Here is a 17788-nt window from a genome sequence, read left to right on the forward strand (position 1 = left end):
ACTCTAGGACCCTGAGATCATGACCTGACCCAAAGGCAGAGGCTTACCCCCACTGAGCCACACAGGCGCCCCCGCATAACTTTTTAAGTTCATAACTGGAAGCTTATACCTGTTGGCCACAAGAAGGGAAGATGGTGGTGGTGGAAATGAAGATGGGAAAGATAGGTGGTCAGGACAATGGGTGAAAAGGAGCAGAGCAGCAGCACCGGAAAGGACTGTTATATTCTAGGAAATACGGCAGGAGGCGGGTCCCGGGGCGGGGTCAAGCCCCAAGTGGAAATTTTCTTTAGGAACTGCCAATCTGGGCACAGTAGAGCTGCGATGAGCTTCCCGAGGCGAACAGGGTGGACTGGGGTCCCCAGCGGACGGGGTCTGGGCCTCCTGCTCTGGTTTTTCCTGCCGGTCTGTGCTACAGCAAGCTGCAGCCGTGAGTTCAGAGGTAGAACCCGGGGCGGGAGCGGGGAGTTGGGGAGTGAGCGGTCAGACCGGGGAGCGGAACCGGTGTCCGCGGAGCGGTTCTCGTAAATTCTTCTTCTAACCCGGACTCCTCAGTTATTCTCTGTGGGCCGCTTTCTGCCTGCAGGGTGACTGTGGGCAATTGTCGCCTGGGCCAGGAGAGGGACCGAAAACAGAGGCAGCTTCCGGGCACCTGGCGGGCTCAGTGAGTTAAGCGCGGGACTCTTGATGTGGGCTCAGGTCCTGCTGTCAGGGTCCCTGGGTGGAGTCTTACCTGGGTCTCTGTGCTCAGTTTGAGCTCTGTGGGAGATTCACTCTCTCCCTCTCCCTCTGCCCCTTCCCTTCACACTTTCTAAAGTAAATCAATGAATATTTTAAAAACGGGGCGGGGAGGAAGTGGAGCGGGGGTGGAGGTAAGGGAGGGGAAGCTGAGGGTTAGTGAAAAACCTCGAAAGTTAAGCCAGGCAATGGCTGGGGGAGCACAGCGAAGGGAGAGAGGGCCCCGCTGGAGATCTGTGGTCCACCCCAGCCCCTGGAGCCTCCCCTCGGAGCCCTGGGGAAACTGAGTCCCCTTGCCCCTACTCTGGACAGGACCGGAGGCTTTCCCAGGGAGGGGACCTCCACAGGACCCCTTACCTCAAAGCCATTCCCAGGGTTCTCCTGGTATGAGTCACCTCATACCCCACCACAGTCAACCAGTCCAAGTGGGATGGACTTGCCTGCACGCTTGGGCAGCGGATAACCCTTCTCCCCTCCCCGTGGGACTCCAGGCGCTCCTTCACCAGCACCTCCCAGCTCAGGGTGCACAGCTCTGATGTCCTCTGACCAGAGACCTCTTCACTCCGTTCCCGCTTGCCCCCAGCCTCTTTTACAGGGTGTGACTTTCCCTCCTGTGTCATTGCCTCCCTGGAGCACTAGGGCTCACTTCCTGATATTCAGATCAGAATGTCACAAAGCGCACAGAGCCCCTTTTCTCACAGGGCTCTGTGGTGTGGATTCTAAGGGTCCTGGGGCCCAAGGAGCCAGTCCAGCGGCACCTTCATCCATGGATTGTCTATGACTGCTTGTCTGCTACAACAGCACGTTGAGTGGTTACAGCAGAGTCCTATGCAATATTCAGTAGACACAGAAAATCTTTGCACCGGGCTGGCCTTTCAATGAAAATCGAATAGGGTTTGTCACATCCTTGCATCCTGAGAGGAGCTTTGAGGCTGGTACTCATCTCTGTCCTTGCACCGAGGATAGGATACTTTTGTATTTATTTATTTTATTTGTAAGGAGCCCTCCAGACATGTCCATGAGCGTAGTAGCACGACATGTTTTTAGTTTTGTGTTTGGCATTTCTTGCTCTATCTATTCTGTCATATGCACTTCTCTGAGCTTCTAACTGCCTTGGCAATGCCTGCTACTCTAGTCTGTGACATGTGGACCACCCTTTCCAGGCTTCCAAGACCCATCCTAAAGGCAGGTTATCAGCATCTCCAGGGCCTTGCTCTGACCCATGATCCCAAACTCTCCCTCACCTGACTTTGGATTCTATCCTCACCCTGTCCCCACCCGGCCCCAACTCCTCAGGAGCAGCCTCCTCCATGCCCCTCATCTTCCTACAGGACACTGGCCTACCTCCTGACAGTCCTCTGACATGTAGACCTCTTCTTGCCATAGCCAGCCTGGCCTGTGCCTGCAGTGGGTAAAGACCGAGTGAGGCTGGGTGTCAGCCTGGTGGGCACAGGATCCTAACTGGAGCTGTGTGACATCCTGCCAAGCAGAGACATCCTGATCCAATCCCAACAGGGGAAGAGCGCCAGCCTCCAAGGCTACGGGGAACCATATTGCAGGGACAGTCCTTACTCTGCCAGGTCAGCCCTCTGGGGGGTGAGGGGGATTGCTGTCACCTGGCTGGCAGCGGGGTGCCTGCTGCTCTTTTTCTTCCAGCAGCAACCTCCACCTGTGTTTTTCCTTCCCAGGTCCTCTTTCGCTTAACCAAAATTTCTCCATCACATCTCAGCCCAGGCCTGGACAACCGTGGTGTGAGATTCAAGGCCAGGTCAATGGAAACAAGTTTCTTTATTATGTCTGTGGGAGCAGGCAGGTCATACCCACTGGTCCTTATGGGATGAAGCTGAAGGACACAGCATTTTGGGACACACAGATGGAAACTCTGGAGGACCTGGGGGAAGAGCTCAGAAAGAAACTGCTGGACATCAAAGCAGAGTTGGTCACTAAGAGCGGTGAGTCCGAAGGCCCAGGGCAGAAGGAGAACACTTGACAGGCTGGGGCGCTATGGTGTTCATGTAAAACTTAGAAGTGGGTCCTAAATATGTGGCCCAGTAGCCACAGAGGGTAAGGAGGCCAGAGCAGGACCGGAAGGGCAGAAGGGGAGCTGAGGAGTGTGCAGCGAGTGGGGCAAAGGATTGGTCAAGACCAGAGGCTGACCTGTTTCTGCTGGTGGGGGCAGGGGCAGATTCTCTCACCATGCAGGGCAGCCTGATATGTGAGCGTGGGGCTGATGGACACAGCAGAGGATCCTGGCAGTTCGCCTTCAATGGGCAGTTAACCCACCTCTTTGACCCGGAGAACAGAAAGTGGACAGTGGTTCCTCCTGGAGGCCAACAGTTCAGAGGCACGTTGGACAATGACAGAGAGCTGACCAAGCTCCTCGTGAGGACCGCAAACGGAGACTGTAAGAGGTGGCTCCAGCACGTGTGGGAGCACTGGGATGAGATGCAGGAGACCACAGGTAACTCAGAGGACTGGATGGAGTGCTGATTCTCTTGAAATGACCTCGACCTACACCACAGTGTGGGCGGTGTGTGTGTGTGTGTGTGTGTGTGTGTAGAGAGAGAAATTGATCCATCCATGGGAAATTCTTCTTGGCAGAATAATGGCTACAGGAATGTTCTAGAATTCTTCTGTTCCCGTCTCACCTCCTGAAATCACTTCCTCAATGCATACACCTTTGTGTTTGGGCATTTCTTGAATTTCTTGCTGGCCCCAAACAGGGGAGCATCAGCCTGTTTCCAGAGATGGTCTTATGTTCTTTTATCTGAGAATTAACTGTCTTTTTCATGTCAGCTGGTGTGCTGTCAGAAATCCTTCATTGCCACCCAGACTGTCGTTGTCACCATCCTTGTCCTGCATCACCTCCTGTCTGTCACAGCATGAGCGACTGCTTACCTTGCAAACCCTGCTTCCCCTTTTGGCGGGAGGAGCCCCTCGGGGACAGGTGCATCCCTCCTCCCTCCCGACATCAGGACAGGTCACAGCAGCCGCCACAAGGACAGTGATAGACACTGATTGGTAGGATGCAACTACAGGAGCTGAGGAAGCTTCCCCCAGTTTGGGGTCCTGACTGAGGATCTTATCCTTGCATTTTCATTTCAGTGCCACCAACCACACGACAAGGTACAGCCCCAGGCAAGGCCACGGCCATCGGACCCTGCACCTGGATCTTCCCGTTGCTCCTCAGCTGTGCGGTCATAATGGGCGTCCTTGTCGGAGACCACTAGATCCACAGGTAGTGAGAGCAGATTGAGAGGGAAGGGAGGGGCAGATGGCCTGGTGTGAGCACAGGGAATGGTGAATTCCCAGCCTCACCCCTGCCCACTGCCTGAAGCTTCTCAGAGGGCAGTGGGATTAGATGAATGGGATCTCATATCATGTGTTGAGAACAGCTTGGACTAGCTCCATGCTGATCTCTGATGTGGCCTCACTCACTGATAAGGCCACTGGGAAAGGAGAGGGGCCCAGACCACTGCTTAAGGCCTGTTGGTGCTAAAGGGATTGAGGGATGTCATTCCTGGCTCTAACTGGGTTCTCCATTGGAGAGAGTCAGTTTGGGCCCGGGGTGGGCAGGGTGGGGACAGCGGGGACACACAGCATGGGCTGTACTCCCCTTTGAGAGAGAGCAGCATGGCAGCTCCATGGGACATCTCAAGGAGAAGGGGACTCCATCCAGGCAGTTACGAGGACAGGGGGCCAGGGTCTCATCCCAGGTAGAGGGAGTGGGAAGGCCTCTACAGACCCACTCAAAGGGCTGGACAGTAGTGCCGTGTTCCCCCAGTCGTGGCTTTGGTCTTCACATGTGAGGCAGCAAATGCCCAGTAGAGACCGTGCATGATGGGACTAGAAGGAGGCTAGTTCTCTGTGCAACCTTGGCTGAGGCTGATGCCGTCCCTGGCAGCCAACTTCCTGCACACCTCAGATCCTGAGCCCCTGAGCAGCCCCTGCTTTGAGCAGAGCTGACCTGGGGGATGGGCTAACTGAGCTCCCCTGTGAGCTCCCAGCTGAGCCCGACCAGGAATGGCTGGGATGGGGGCAGGATCATCAGACTAAGAGCTCTGCGTGCTGCTTGCAGGAGGCTGGAAGGGAAGGGAAAAGAAGGACTTTTCCACAGGGTTCCCCAAGGTTAGAGTCAAGTGCAGGCCCCTGTCTTCTGCCACATCCCCCAGCAGATCCTTTAGGATCTGCCATGAGAGGGAGCCTGGGAACCTGAGTCACGTGAGCACACGTTTCTTACTCACTTTGGTCCTGAGCCCAGACCATTGGTAATAGGGCCTGGGGCTGACTCCATGACTTGGTTCAGGAGGGTGGAGGTTTGTAATGGTGGCTGGGCCCAGGGCTGGGGTCATGGCCGGAGGAAATACATGCCCCTGGGTGAGGGCTGGGCTCTGGGGAGGGGAGTGCTGGTGAAGGGCAGCCCCAGGACAGGGGACCCAGGATTTCCTCAACCATGGAGACAAACACCTGTTCCATTCTTAGGCTGCCAAGTCCACCAAGAAGCCCTTCAGCGTGGGGACCAGCTCAGCGACTCTGCCTCTGGGCCAGCTGCCTTTGAATGAGCTGTTGTTCATCATTAGACCAGCAGCACTTCCAAGTTTACGAACCCAGAACCTCAGTACAGCCACCTGGTGCAGGACAGGGAAGCTCCCATGTCCCTTCTTGCATTTCATGCCTCTCCTGTTCAGCACTTTGCACTGGTATATTCTATGCCGTTTTCTCCCAGTGCTAAGTGATGGAATTCCTGCACTGAAGTGTTAAACACTTGAATGGGGAATCTCTACAAAGAGAACATTTTCCGTCTTGTCCTTTGGTTGTTTTCAACAAAGAGAGCATTTTCCTTCTTGTCCTTTGGTTGTGCAATATCGGATTCTTCTCTGTAAGAGGACCATGTCCTTGCAGACAGTATCCCCAAAAAGATATATTTTGAAGCACTAGATCCTCAGGGATTTTTTTTTTTTCTGTGTACTGAGAAACAGGCTCATTGACACATTGTGATTGTTGTCTTTAGTAAATTATGTCTAGGAATGTATATTTAAATAAATATTATCCTTATTATACAATATACTTAATTTGGAATTTTATTATTATTTTTTATTTTTTTCAAAGATATTATGTATTAGAGAGAGAGAGAGGGAGAGAGAGATATCAAGCTGGGGGAAGGACAGAGGGAGAGGGAAAAGCAGACTCCCCACTGAGCAGGCAGCTATTGTGGGACTCCATCCAAGGACCCTGGAATCATGACCTCAGCTGAAGGCAGACACAACTGGCTGAGCCGCACAAGTGCCCCGGAATTTTATATCCTAAGAGAACTCATGGAGTTGTGTTCTTCCTCCACTGTATGGGGTAAATAAAAGTGGTGTTTCTGCTAGATCTGTTGTGGAGATAGAGAATTGAAGGATCACTCAGAAATCCGCTTTCCAGCAGCCATCTGTCCGTCTCAGACATGATCCTGACAGGCCACATACAAACAAACGTTCTGGAAATGAAGCAGTTGAGAATCTTTCTGAGTTTCCTGGATCCCCCACCACTGTCTCTCTTGTCATCCCTCCCCACCAACTCACCTCCTTCAGAGCACAGTGGGTCTTTACAGCAGAAACAGATCTGCTTCTAACAGTTGATTTATTCATTCATGAGCAAAGGATTGGTATCCAGAATATACAAAGAGCTCTTGCAAATAAATATCTGTAAGTCTGGCTCTCCCAAGATCTGTGCAAATGCTTAGAGCAAGTCACAGACAGTAAATCAGCCTCAAAAATCACTGAATACATCCAAGTTATCAAGATAACACGAAAAACATCGGGCTTGCTTTATACATGCATCAAACTGACAAGATTTTTAAAAATGTTTTATTTATTTATTTGACAGAGATCACAAGTAATCAGAGAGGCAGGCAGAGAGAGGAGGAAGTAGGCTCCCTGCTGAGCAGAGAGCCCCATGCAGGGCTCAAGCCCAGGACCCTGGGATCATGACCCCAGCCAAAGGCAGAGGCTTTAACCCATTGAGCCACCCAGCCGCCCCAAACTGACAAGATTTTAAAGAGAGCTATAGCAAGTGGTAGACAGGAAACGGAATGACAAGCGTTCTCTTCTGCGTTGGTAGGAGTTAAAATGGAATCCCTCATTTGCCGTATAGTCCACCCTATCCAGACGGTGGTTGGTTGTGTTTATCCTACTGCATGGCAATCCCAGTGTTAATTTGAGGCCGGAAATACGTGGGGACCAAAAAGCAATAGAGGTGTACGATTATTTACTGTGGTGCTATGTGTCATTGCAAAAAATTAGCCATAGGATACCCAAATGAGGTACAATATATACAATGTGTTAGGAGATTTCTGTTTCTCTCTAGTTAAGACTAAATTATCTGAACTCTTGTCAAAAAATGACACAAAGGTGAGCCAAAACACAGGATGAACAAAGCTTTCAAATATATATTGAGAACTTCTGGACAACATACTCTCCCAGTGGCCTCCTACATCTGAATCTCTTCACCTACATTTACAGATTAAGCTAATCCACCAACAAGGCAAATAAAACACTCTAACCCTCATCTTCAGCACATCCAGGAAATGGAAATGGAAATGGAAAATGTCGATCTTTTTGGCCGTATTGGACATTCCTGGAACAATACGAAGCAGAGTCTAAGGATGAGGAGGCCCTCAGGTACCATGAGACCTACTAGGAGATGATCCTGTGGTGACCCAAATGAATGTCCTGGTGTGGGGTATCCTAAAATGTCAGCATCAGGGGACATCACCAAAACTGGGAGGACATCAGTGTGACAGCTGAGATACCAGCCAATAGGATCCAGCAGTACATTAGAAGGATTTTTCACCATGACCAGGTGGTTGGTATTTCTGGGCTGCAGGGGTGGTTCAACATCCACACACCAAAAAATGTGATACACTACATTCATAAAATAAAGGACAAGATCCATGCGATCCTCTCAAAAGATGCAGAAAAAGCATTTCACAAGGTACAACATCCTTTCCTGATGAAAACTCGTCACAGTGTAAGGATAGAGGGAACATACCCCAATACCATAAAATCCATCTATGGAAAGCCCACAGTGAATATAATTTTCAAAGTGCAAAAACTGAGAGCTTTTCCCCTAAGCTCAGGAACAAGGCAGGAATATCCACTCTGACCACTGTTGTTCAACATAGTCCTAGAAGTCGTAGCCTCAGCAATTGACAACGAAAAGAAATAAGGAGCCATCTGAATTGACAAAGAAAAAGTCAAACTCTTACTCTTCACAGATGACATGATACTCTATATGGGCAACCCAAAAGATTCCACCCCAAAATTGATAGCACTCATACAGGAATTCAGCAAACTGGCAGGATATAAAATCAAGGCATAGAAATCAGTTGTATTTCTATACACTAACAATGAGACAAAAGAAGCAGAAATTTAAAAAGGTGATCCCGTTTATAGTTGCACATAAAACCCTAAGATATGTGGGAATAAACCTAACCAAAGAAGCAAACTACAGAATTATAGAAAACTGCGGAACACTCATGAGAGAAATTGAGGAAGACACAAAGAGTTGGAAAGACATTCCATGCTCACAGATTGCAAGAACAAATATTAAGTGTCTGTGCTACCCAGAGCAATCTACACATTCAGTGCAGTCCCTATGACAATACTATCAATGACAGAGCTGGAACAAGTAATCCTAAAATTTGTATGGAACCAGAAAGACTCCAAATAGACAAAGCAATGTTGGCAAAGAAAATCAAAACTGGTGGCATCACATTCTGAACTTCAGGCTCTCTTACAAAGCTATAATCCTCAACACAGTATGGTACTGCACAAAAACAGACACATAGATCAATGGAACAGAATAGAGAGCCCAGAAATGGGCCTTCGACTCTATGGTCAACGAATCCTTGACAAAGCAGGAAAGAATATCCTATGGGGGTGGGGGGAGGCAGTCTCTTCAACAAATGGTGTTGGGAATATTGGCCAGCCACGTGCAGAAGAATGAAACTGGACCATTTTCTTTTCTTTTTTTTTTTTTAAGATTTAATTTATTTATTTGACAGAGAGAGATCACAAGCAGGCAGAGAGGCAGGCAGAGAGAAAGGGAGAAGCAGGCTTCCCATTAAGCAGAGAGACCGGTGCAGGGCTCGATCCCAGGACCCTGAGATCATGACGTGAGCGGAAGGCAGAGGCTTAACACTGAGCCAGCCAGGTGCCCCAAAACTGGACATTTTCTAACACCCTACGCAAAAACAGCCTCAAAATAGATGAAAGACCTAAATGTGAGGCAGGAATCCATCAAAATCTTAGAGGAGAACATAGATAGCAAGCGCTATGAGCTCATGGAAAATAAACTGAGGGCTGCTGGAGGGGAGAGAGGGAGCAGGATGGACAAACTAGGTGGTGGACACTGTGGGGGAGGAGGGCACGTGGTGCAGTCAGCTCTGTGTGTTTTGTGAGACATGAACCGCTAGCCTCTGCCTTGGAAGCTGAGAATACATTATATATCATTTAATTGAGTTTAAATTTTAAAAAATAGGAAAAAGAAAACAATATTAGTGATTTCTCCTCAACAGGCAAAGTAGTACTACAATTCACACAGTGTAGGTATATTCCTTAAATATCTTTTAAACCATTTAAAATTATTCATTAAGCTTCTATACTAGAATTGTTAACCCTTAAAAACTTAAATTTCTGGTGGAAATTGAGAAGTAAACGGTAGTTCACTCTTATCCTGGCATTCCTAGCTGATTGGCAGATTTTAAATTCTTTTCACAATTTTTTGAAACACATGACTTCTCATAGTACATTTTCCAGTTTGACACAGGACATGCTTACCCACAGACGCACGTATCTTGAGTTCCTTTGTAAAAGGAAACGAAAAGTAGATAAATCTATGTTCCATGAATAAATAAATAAATAAATAAATATATAAATGCAGGCTAGAACGGTTCATCCAGCTTCTGGTAGAGCCCTACACATATCGGGTCACACCTGATTCAGTCAGCTGAGCTCGGTTCCTCCAGGTGCTGTTGTTTACAATGTGGCTATTTAGTTCTCAAAGCCCAGAACTAACAAGAGTGTTTCCAGTGACTGAAGGCGATGGGATAATTTATTATCTATCATACTTACAATAAGTCTAGCATTATGTGGCTGATTTTATGCAATTTGTAGGATAGGGAGATGATCGTGAGTGAAAGTGATGTAATCTCGCTCCAACACTCACTTTGTTTCAGAGCTAAAGTGTGGTCACTGAAAAAAAAAAAAATCACTCATTTTTTTCCTCCTCTGCAAATCTGAAGGTAGCACTGCTTGGAAATAGGATTCTCTGTAGAATTTACGGGTTGCTAAGGGGTTTCACAGCTGGAGGAATAGCATTCCTCTCCTTCTACTTTCAGAGCCTGAGAATGTGTTTTAAAAGTTGGCCACAGGCCCAGATGCTTCTCCTACACTTGCAAAGAAAGGGGACATGAAGCTAGGTGCCTTCAAAAAGAAGAAAGAATTGCCTATAAATTATATCTCACCAAACTTGATGCTTACAAAAGATGGGGGTAAAATTCACCTAGTGCCCCCAAAAGAATCCAGTTAACTTGTCACACCCATAGGGCCATGTGGCTCTGTCTAGTGGTTTTCACGCATGAAAAACCTTCCTAGCCCGTCTGCGCCCCGCCCCTTCCCAGAGATGCTGACAGAGGCGGCTGCTGTAGCCCTGGCACCATTCAGTCTGTCGCCGCCTCCCCCTGACAGCGTCGCTCAGCACCTCCGCTCTGCCCCTCAGCTCTGCCGGTGGCTCCCGTTGGGGCTCGGTCCTCGGCCGCTTCCTCTGCCTCTCCTGCCTCCGTCCGCGCGTGTTCCCTCGCCTCTGCCGCAAGCATAAGAAGGGGAAGTTGGGCGACGGTGAGCAGCTTCTCCGGGACAGAGACCGGGTCCCTCTCGGCGGGAGACAGGCGCCCTCCCGCGCAGCCCGCCCGGCCCAGCGAGCACGTTCTGCTTCCCACCAGGGTTCCTTCGGAAGCCACTCCGCGCCTCACCTGGCACCCCCCATCCCGGCTCGGGGTCGCGATGGAGCCCACGGCCGCCACCACGCTCACGGAGCGCTCGGGGCTCCAGTTCCTGCTGTTTCTCCTGCGGCTGCCGCGCGGGATCACGGCGGCGCCGGCCGGGTTGGTCGTGGGCGCGACGCGCGGCGGAGCAGGGACAGGTGAGTCCCGGGATCTTGGGAATCTTGTCGCCGGCTTGGGCCGCCACCCCACCCCCCATCCCCCCCCAAGCCGCCGCCGCCGCCGCCGCCCGCGGGCTCCTTTCCTGCTCCGCGGAGTCCGCCGCCTGGAATTTGCCGCCCTGTGGAAAAGAGGAAGTTGGGCGACCACGGACTGCCCGGCTCTGGGCGATGGAGCTGGGGACTGGAGGGGGGGGGGCCGGGGGGAGGGGGAGAGGCCGCATTGGGGAGTCCGCTGTCGCCCCCGCCTGCCCCCTCGGGGAGCAGGAGCCCAGCCCTGGAGCCCCGCCCTGCGTACAGGACAGGGCGATCCCACAGGGCCTGGACCCCGCACACCCCCGCGACTCTGCCACTGAAGCAACTTCTCCAGGAGTCCCCACCCCCGCCCCTCCCATGCTCCCCCTGGATATATTTTGTGGACCTTTTTGGGTTTTCCTGTTTGGGGAGTTTTTGTTTGTTTTGCTTCTATTTTATATCATTCTGACTTGTGCATTTCTCTGAGCCTTGTGATCCCTTCCGCTAGTCTGCTCAGAAAATTCTTGATAATCTAGTCCGTGCAACAGGGGACAGGCCTTTCTTCACTTTACCTGGACTCATCCTTGGAGCCCATTAGGGCCATCTCCTGGGCCCTATGGAATCCTGTGACCCATGGTCTTGAACTCTCCCTTCTCTGACTTTGGATTCTATCCTCACTGTCCCCCTAACCTGCCCCAGCTCCTCAGCAGCACCACCCCCCACCCACGCACCCCTCATCTTCCTACAGGACTCTTGCCTGCCTCCTGACAGTCCTGTGACATGCAGGCCTCCTCTGCTATGGCCAGGCTGGCCTGTGCCTGCACTGGGTAGAGTGACTGATGCAGCTTGTGGCCTGGTAGGTGCGGATTCCCATCTGGGGATATGTGGCTTCCTGCCAGGCAGAGGTATCCTGATCCTATCCCAAAAGGGGAAGGGCGCCAGCCTCTACACTAGGGTGAGCCTCTGTGCAGGGACAGTCCTTGCTCTGTCTTGCACACATTCTATTGCTGTCTCCTGGATGGCAGCGGGGTGCCTGCTGCTCTTTTTCTTCCAGCACCAAGTTCCACCTGTGTTTTTCCTTCCCAGATGCTCTCTCGCTTTCCTACAATTTCTCCATCACACCTCAGGCCAGGCCTGGACAACCGTGGTGTGAGATTCAAGGCCAGGTCAATGGAAACGAATTTCTTTACTGTGCCTGTGGAAGCAAGCGGGTCATACCCGTCGGTCCTTGGGGGATGCAGCTGAAGGACACAGCATTCTGGGACACACAGATGGAACCTCTGGAGGACCTGGGGGAAGAGCTCAGAAAGAAACTGCTGGACATCAAAGCAGAGATTGTCACTGAGAGCAGTAAGTTCGAAGGCCCAGGGCAGAAGGAGAACACTTTGGCACGGCTGGGGAGATATTGTGTTCATGTAAAACTTCAAAGTGGGTCCCAGCAGCCAGGGCAGACAAGGAGGCCAGAGCAGGACCAGGAGGGTGCAGGGGAGCGGAGGAGTGTGCAGTGGGTGGGGCAAAGGATTGGTCAACACCAGAGGCTGATTGGTCAAAACCAGAGGCTGATGTGTTTCCCCTGGCGGTGGGTGGGGGCAGATTCTCTCACCCTGCAGGTCAGCCTGATGTGTGAGCGTGGGGCCCACGGACACAGCAGAGGATCCTGGCGGTTTGTCTTCACTGAACAGTTAACCTACCTCTTTGACCCGGAGAACAGAAAGTGGATACAGTTTCCTCCTGGAGGCCAACAGGTTAAGGACATGTTGGACGGCGACAGAGAGCTGACCGAGCTCCTCATGAAGATCGCAAACGGAGACTGTAAGAGATGGCTCCAGAAACTGCGGGAGCACAGCAATGAGATGCAGGAGACCACAGGTAACTAGAACACTGGATGGAGTGCTGGTTCTCTTGAAGAGATTGGCTGACCCCGCCATAGTGTGTGTATGTGAGAATGTGTGTGTGTGTGTGTGTGTGTGTGTGTGTGTGTGTGTGTGATGATGCATACCTGATGAGTTGTGCTTGGGAGTACAAGGGCCACTAGTGTGTCCTAGTGTCCTTCCTTTCCCTGCTCACCTCCTGGCATCTCTCCCTACTGCACATACCTTTAGTTCTCTCTGGATTTCTTCCTGGCCCCAACCTGCAGGCCTCATTCTGTTTCCAGAGATTTACTTCTTACTGTTCCCTTTTCTGAGCCTCATTGTTGTTTTTTGTGTCCCCTGGTCTGGTTCTTGAACTCCTTCAGTGCCAGTGAAATGTCAGCTCCTGACAAGATGTCTCTGTCATCATCCATACGTGTCCCCTCCTCTTCTGTCACAGCACGAGTGACTGTCTATACGGAAAGCCTTGCTTCCCCCATTAGCTATATGATCTGCATGAACCATCCACCACTTCCATCCTCAGGACCAGTCACAGCGGCTGCCACAAACATAGTGGCAGGAGGACATCTGGGCTGTAGGATTACATGAGGCAGCAGCTCCTAAAGACTCATGTCTCCAGTTTGGGGCCCCTGATCAGGGCTCTCACTACTGTGTTTTCATTTCAGGAGCACCGGCCACAACCCCACCTGTAGCTCTGGTCAAAGGCGCAGCCATCAGGCCAATCACTTCCGTCCTCCTTGTGGTCCTCACGCACTTAATCCTCCTTGTTGTCCAAGGCATGGTCCTTTGAATGACAGGTACTGTGGGCAGAACTGAGTCAGAAGTGAGAGGCAGATGGCCCGAGGTGAGCACAGAGAAATGCGAATGGCCAGCCCTTGTCCTTTTACTTGAACCTTCTCACCTGAACATGAGACTAGATGCATTGGACTATATTAGCTTCCCCCAAGAAAGAGACTCATCAGGAGCTGTTGATGTAGAGGTTGAGGTAGATAATTACTACAAGGGATTGGCTCACGACTAGGGGATCTGTTGGCTGGAGAAATAGGGAAGCTGGTGGTGGGCTTCCAGCGCAAACCCAAAGGCCTTAGATTCAGGATATCTGTGGTGTAGGTCTAGGTCCTGGTCCAAAGAACCAAACACCAAGAGTGCTAATGACCAATGCTGAGGGCAGGAGAAGGATGGCCCAGCCAAATTGAGAGCAAAGTCACCTTTCCTTCACCGTTTGTTCCATTCAGGCTCTCGTGGATTCGATGAGGACAGTCTCCTTTACTCAGTCTACTGATTCAAATGCTCATGTCTTCCAGAAACACTCTCTAGACAGACCCCCAAAGAATGTTTTCCCAGCTATTGGGGGGCATCCCTTGGCCCATCAAGTTGACCTATAAAAGGAGCCGGGACCAATTTCTCACATGCTTGATAGCTGTTACCTGGACATGCTTAGCCTTGAGCTATGATAACGCCTCGCTAAGGCTGGTGGGAAAGCACAGGGCTCCCCCGACCCCAAACTTTACATCCTGTTTTTGCTAAAGGGATTGAGCAAAATCTGGCCTGGCTCAGACCAGCTATTCACCAGGGGAGGGGCCAAGGGAGGGTGGAGTGCAGACAGTAGAAGCACCGGACATGGACTACACTCTGGTTTGCGGGAGAGCAGCAGGTGGCTGCACGTGATGTGTCCTAGGGATGGGGGACCTCTCCATGCTGCGTCCAGGAGAGGGGCCCATGTCTGAACCAAAGAAGAGGGGTGGGAAGGCCGTTGTCCACCCAACCAAAGACTGGCTTGCAGGGCTTTGCTCCCACACAACTCAGCTTGGGTGGTGGCAACTAAGACAGAGGACCCATGGGCGAGACTCTCCAGGATGAGATTCGAAGGCCAGAGCTCCAGAATACCCTGGGATACCTGGCTCAGTCATGGTGCTGTCACCTGTCAGCTAGCCTCCTGCAGAGCCCAGAGCCCCAGCCAGCTGAACCGCACCTGCCTTGAGCTGCACTGAGCTGCTGTTAGAATGGGATGCTGTCACCTGACCGGGCCAGGAAAGGGTGTGGCAGGGCAAGGACAGTCACACTCAGACCTTGTGTTCAGCTACCATGGGGAGGAGAGTCTGAAGACAGGGGAAGATGGATCTTTGCTTGTAACCTCCCCAAGGCTACAGGAACCAGGATCCAGGTCCCTTTCTGGGGAGGGCTCCCAGCCACTCTCTTAGGCCTTCTCACCTGGCCAGAGCGGGGCCAGGATCTGTGTCATGGGAACAGATGAATCATTGGTGGCTTTACTCTTGAGCCTAGGTGTTGAGTAGTAGGGCCTGGATCTGACTGTTTTGTGGTAATGAGGGAAGGGTTTGGCCAGGCTGCTGGACCCAGGGATTAGGTGTCCCAGGGTTGGGGGGTGCGGCTAGTGTCGGGTGATACTCGACCCTCGGTGGGGGCTGGGCTTTGAGCCAGGCAGTAACTGGGGAGGAAGAAGCCCAAGAAGATTGACCCAAGATTTTCTCAGCCACAGGAACAAGCTCCTGTTTCTCTGTTAGAAGCTGAAGTTGCTACAGAAGGCCTGAGGATCTCTCTCCTCCACTCGCTCTCCCTTCTGATGAGTGGCTTCTACCTGCTGTCCATGTCCACCAACGGGACGTACAATCCATGTGGCAAAGGCGGAATCCTCCAGTCCTCCAGGAGATCGTGATTATGGTGGAGATGGAGATTTCCCTGCCTTCATTCTCAGTCAGGATGATCCAGCTCTGCACTTTTTCATAACATGGATGCTCTGGTGCTAACTGTTGGGATTCCTGTACTTGACCTTCTAAGTGCCTGAACAAGAATTCTGAACAAAGGCAATATTTCCCAAGTTCTCCTTTGGTGTTGGAAATCAAACACTTGTCAATATCATGAGCTGCTCATTGTTGAAAGAATACTGTGTGAAGGTGCGCCTGGGTGGCTCAGTGGGTTAAGTTGCTGCCTTCGGCTCAGGTCATGATCTCAGGATCTTGGGATCAAGTCCCGCATTGGGCTCTCTGCTCAGCAGGGGGCCTGCTTCCCTTTCTCTCTCTCTGCCTGCCTCTCTGCCTACTTGTGATCTCTGTCTGTCCAATAAATAAAATCTTTTAAAAAAATAAAAAAAATAAAAGTTGAGATGCCCTTCAACCGATGAATGGATAAAGAAGATGTGGTCCATATATATGTATATAAGGGAATATTACTCAGCTGTCAGAAAGGATGAATGCCCAACTTTTGCATCAACATGGACGAGACTGAAGGAGATTATGCTGAGTGAAATAAGTCAAGCAGAGAGAGTCAATTATCATATGGTTTCACTTATTTGTGGAGCATAAGGAATAACATGAAGAACATTAGGAGAAGGAAGGGGAAAATGAAGGGGGGGGGAATTGGAGGGGGAGATGAACCATGGGAGACTGTGGACTCTGAGAACCAGAAGGGGAATTTGTGGGGGGATTGGGTGAGCGAGCTGGTGGGTATTAAGGAGGGCACATATCACATGGAGTACTGGGTGTTAAATGCATACAGTGAATCATGGAGCACTACATCAAAAACTAATGATGTGCTACTTGGTGACTAACATAACTGCAAAATAGTAATAATAAAAAAAAATTTATCATGGACAAAGGATCTGTATCCAGAATATATAAGGAGCTCCTACAAACACATTGGAACAAGTCTGGTTCTCCAAAGCTGCAGTACATGGCAAATAAGCCTATGAAAGGATTGAAAATCTCACAAATAATCAAGAAAACTCTACTTGGAAGGACAATGGGAATGGAAAAAAGTGGTAAAAGGTACAAACTTGCAGGTATGAGACTCCTAAATTCTGGGGATTAATGTGCAGCATAGTGACAATAGCTAATATTACCAAACTGGGTATTTTTTCTTTATCTTTTTTTGAAACACAAATATCTATTAGTTTAATATATTAAAAATTCAAATTCTATCCAGCCAACTTAAAATATTATATAACCAGAGCATATGAAAGGGGAAAAAAAGCCACTGATTGGAAACTGAATCTTATCTAGAAAATTCAAGAGGAAACTTTTTATACATTCATATAATTCCAAGATTAACTAAATCCTGCCAGAACTATTTCCTAAAACACACCATCTTGTATTACGACAAATCTTTAATGTCATGTTGCTTAAAATTTTCATTAAACTTTTACTTATCAAATTTAGCCTAAAATTGGAAGCCAATTCCTCTCACATTTACATAATTCAGGTCAATTAGTGGCTTAATAAATATGGTATCTTGTTTACTGACTGATATGAGAAAATCTGATTTTTTTTAAAGATTTTTATTTTTTATTTGACAGAGATCACAAGTAGGCAGAGAGGCAGGCAGAGAGAGGAGGAAGCAGGCACCCTTCTGAGCAGAGAGCCCGATGCGGGGCTGGATCCCGAGACCCTGGGATCACGACCTGAGCTGTAGGCAGAGGCTTAAACCCACTGAGCTACCCAGGTGCCCCAAAAATCTGATTTTTTTTATTGGAAGCCATTATTGGGGCGCCTGGGTGGCTCAGTCCCATAAGTATCTGCCTTCTGCTCAGGTGATGATCCTGGGATGCTGAGAGGCAAGGCTCCCATCTTGGCCTCTGCCTGCCTCGTTCTCAGTGCTCAGCCTGCTCCCCGCTCTCCCTCTGTCACACTCCTCATTGCCCCTACCCTATCATTCTCTCTCTCAAATAAAAAAAATGGAACAGTCATTGAGTTTCTCTGAGTTGCTAGGTCCAGTAACACTGGTGTAAAAGCCATGTGCTCCTGGGACGGGGCAAAGCCCAGGACCACCCACAGGCAGCAGCACGCTCCGCTCTCCCTCGAGGAGGCAGAACACACAGCTCTCCTTGGGTGGTGGCAGCTAAGACAGAGGGCCCCTGGGAGAGGCTCTCCAGGATGAGATTTGAAGGCCAGAGCTCCAGGGTCCCCTGGGACACCTGGCTCAGCCCTGGTTCTCTCACCTGGCAGCTAGCC

The 17788-nt window shown here is 50.3% G+C and overlaps 2 protein-coding genes across 5 annotated transcripts; both read left to right on the plus strand.

The window, feature by feature from the left end:
- The first annotated feature begins 300 nt into the window (after positions 1–300).
- Positions 301–5545, plus strand: LOC116588069 (UL16-binding protein 1-like). Of its 3 annotated transcripts, none has more exons than XM_032338759.1 (5): positions 301–439; positions 2424–2687; positions 2921–3196; positions 3841–3973; positions 5218–5545. In XM_032338759.1, exons 1-4 carry the CDS (start codon positions 322–324, stop codon positions 3963–3965), a joined length of 783 nt encoding a protein of 260 aa, XP_032194650.1. In that variant the 5' UTR covers positions 301–321; the 3' UTR covers positions 3966–3973; positions 5218–5545. The 3 variants fall into 3 exon arrangements, with proteins under 3 accessions (XP_032194650.1, XP_032194651.1, XP_032194652.1); XM_032338760.1 differs by having other exon boundaries at positions 301–427; positions 2424–2689; positions 2920–3196; XM_032338761.1 differs by lacking the exons at positions 3841–3973; positions 5218–5545 and having other exon boundaries at positions 2424–2689; positions 2920–3834.
- A 5165-nt stretch (positions 5546–10710) lies between these two features.
- Positions 10711–15333, plus strand: LOC116588068 (UL16-binding protein 1-like). Of its 2 annotated transcripts, XM_032338758.1 has the most exons (5): positions 10711–10920; positions 12040–12303; positions 12547–12822; positions 13490–13621; positions 15316–15333. In XM_032338758.1, the coding sequence occupies exons 1-4, from the start codon at positions 10782–10784 to the stop codon at positions 13612–13614; spliced, it is 804 nt and encodes a 267-aa protein (XP_032194649.1). In that variant the 5' UTR covers positions 10711–10781; the 3' UTR covers positions 13615–13621; positions 15316–15333. The 2 variants fall into 2 exon arrangements, with proteins under 2 accessions (XP_032194649.1, XP_032194648.1); XM_032338757.1 differs by lacking the exon at positions 15316–15333 and having other exon boundaries at positions 13490–13668.
- Positions 15334–17788: the final 2455 nt, after the last annotated feature.

The sequence above is a fragment of the Mustela erminea genome, chromosome 4 (genome assembly GCF_009829155.1).
Source record: "Mustela erminea isolate mMusErm1 chromosome 4, mMusErm1.Pri, whole genome shotgun sequence".
Taxonomy (NCBI): domain Eukaryota; kingdom Metazoa; phylum Chordata; class Mammalia; order Carnivora; family Mustelidae; genus Mustela; species Mustela erminea.

What these genes read in the sequence shown, in the direction of transcription:
- LOC116588069 (XM_032338759.1), top strand. Translation starts at nt 322, where the DNA reads ATGAGCTTCCCGAGGCGAACAGGGTGGACTGGGGTCCCCAGCGGACGG. An exon ending in AGAGTTGGTCACTAAGAGCG is followed by an intron (nt 2,688 to 2,920) that starts GTGAGTCCGAAG and finishes GGGCAGGGGCAG; the next exon opens with ATTCTCTCACCATGCAGGGC. An exon ending in TGAGATGCAGGAGACCACAG is followed by an intron (nt 3,197 to 3,840) that starts GTAACTCAGAGG and finishes TTTTCATTTCAG; the next exon opens with TGCCACCAACCACACGACAA.
- LOC116588068 (XM_032338758.1), top strand. Translation starts at nt 10,782, where the DNA reads ATGGAGCCCACGGCCGCCACCACGCTCACGGAGCGCTCGGGGCTCCAG. An exon ending in GCGCGGCGGAGCAGGGACAG is followed by an intron (nt 10,921 to 12,039) that starts GTGAGTCCCGGG and finishes TTTCCTTCCCAG; the next exon opens with ATGCTCTCTCGCTTTCCTAC. An exon ending in AGAGATTGTCACTGAGAGCA is followed by an intron (nt 12,304 to 12,546) that starts GTAAGTTCGAAG and finishes GGGTGGGGGCAG; the next exon opens with ATTCTCTCACCCTGCAGGTC.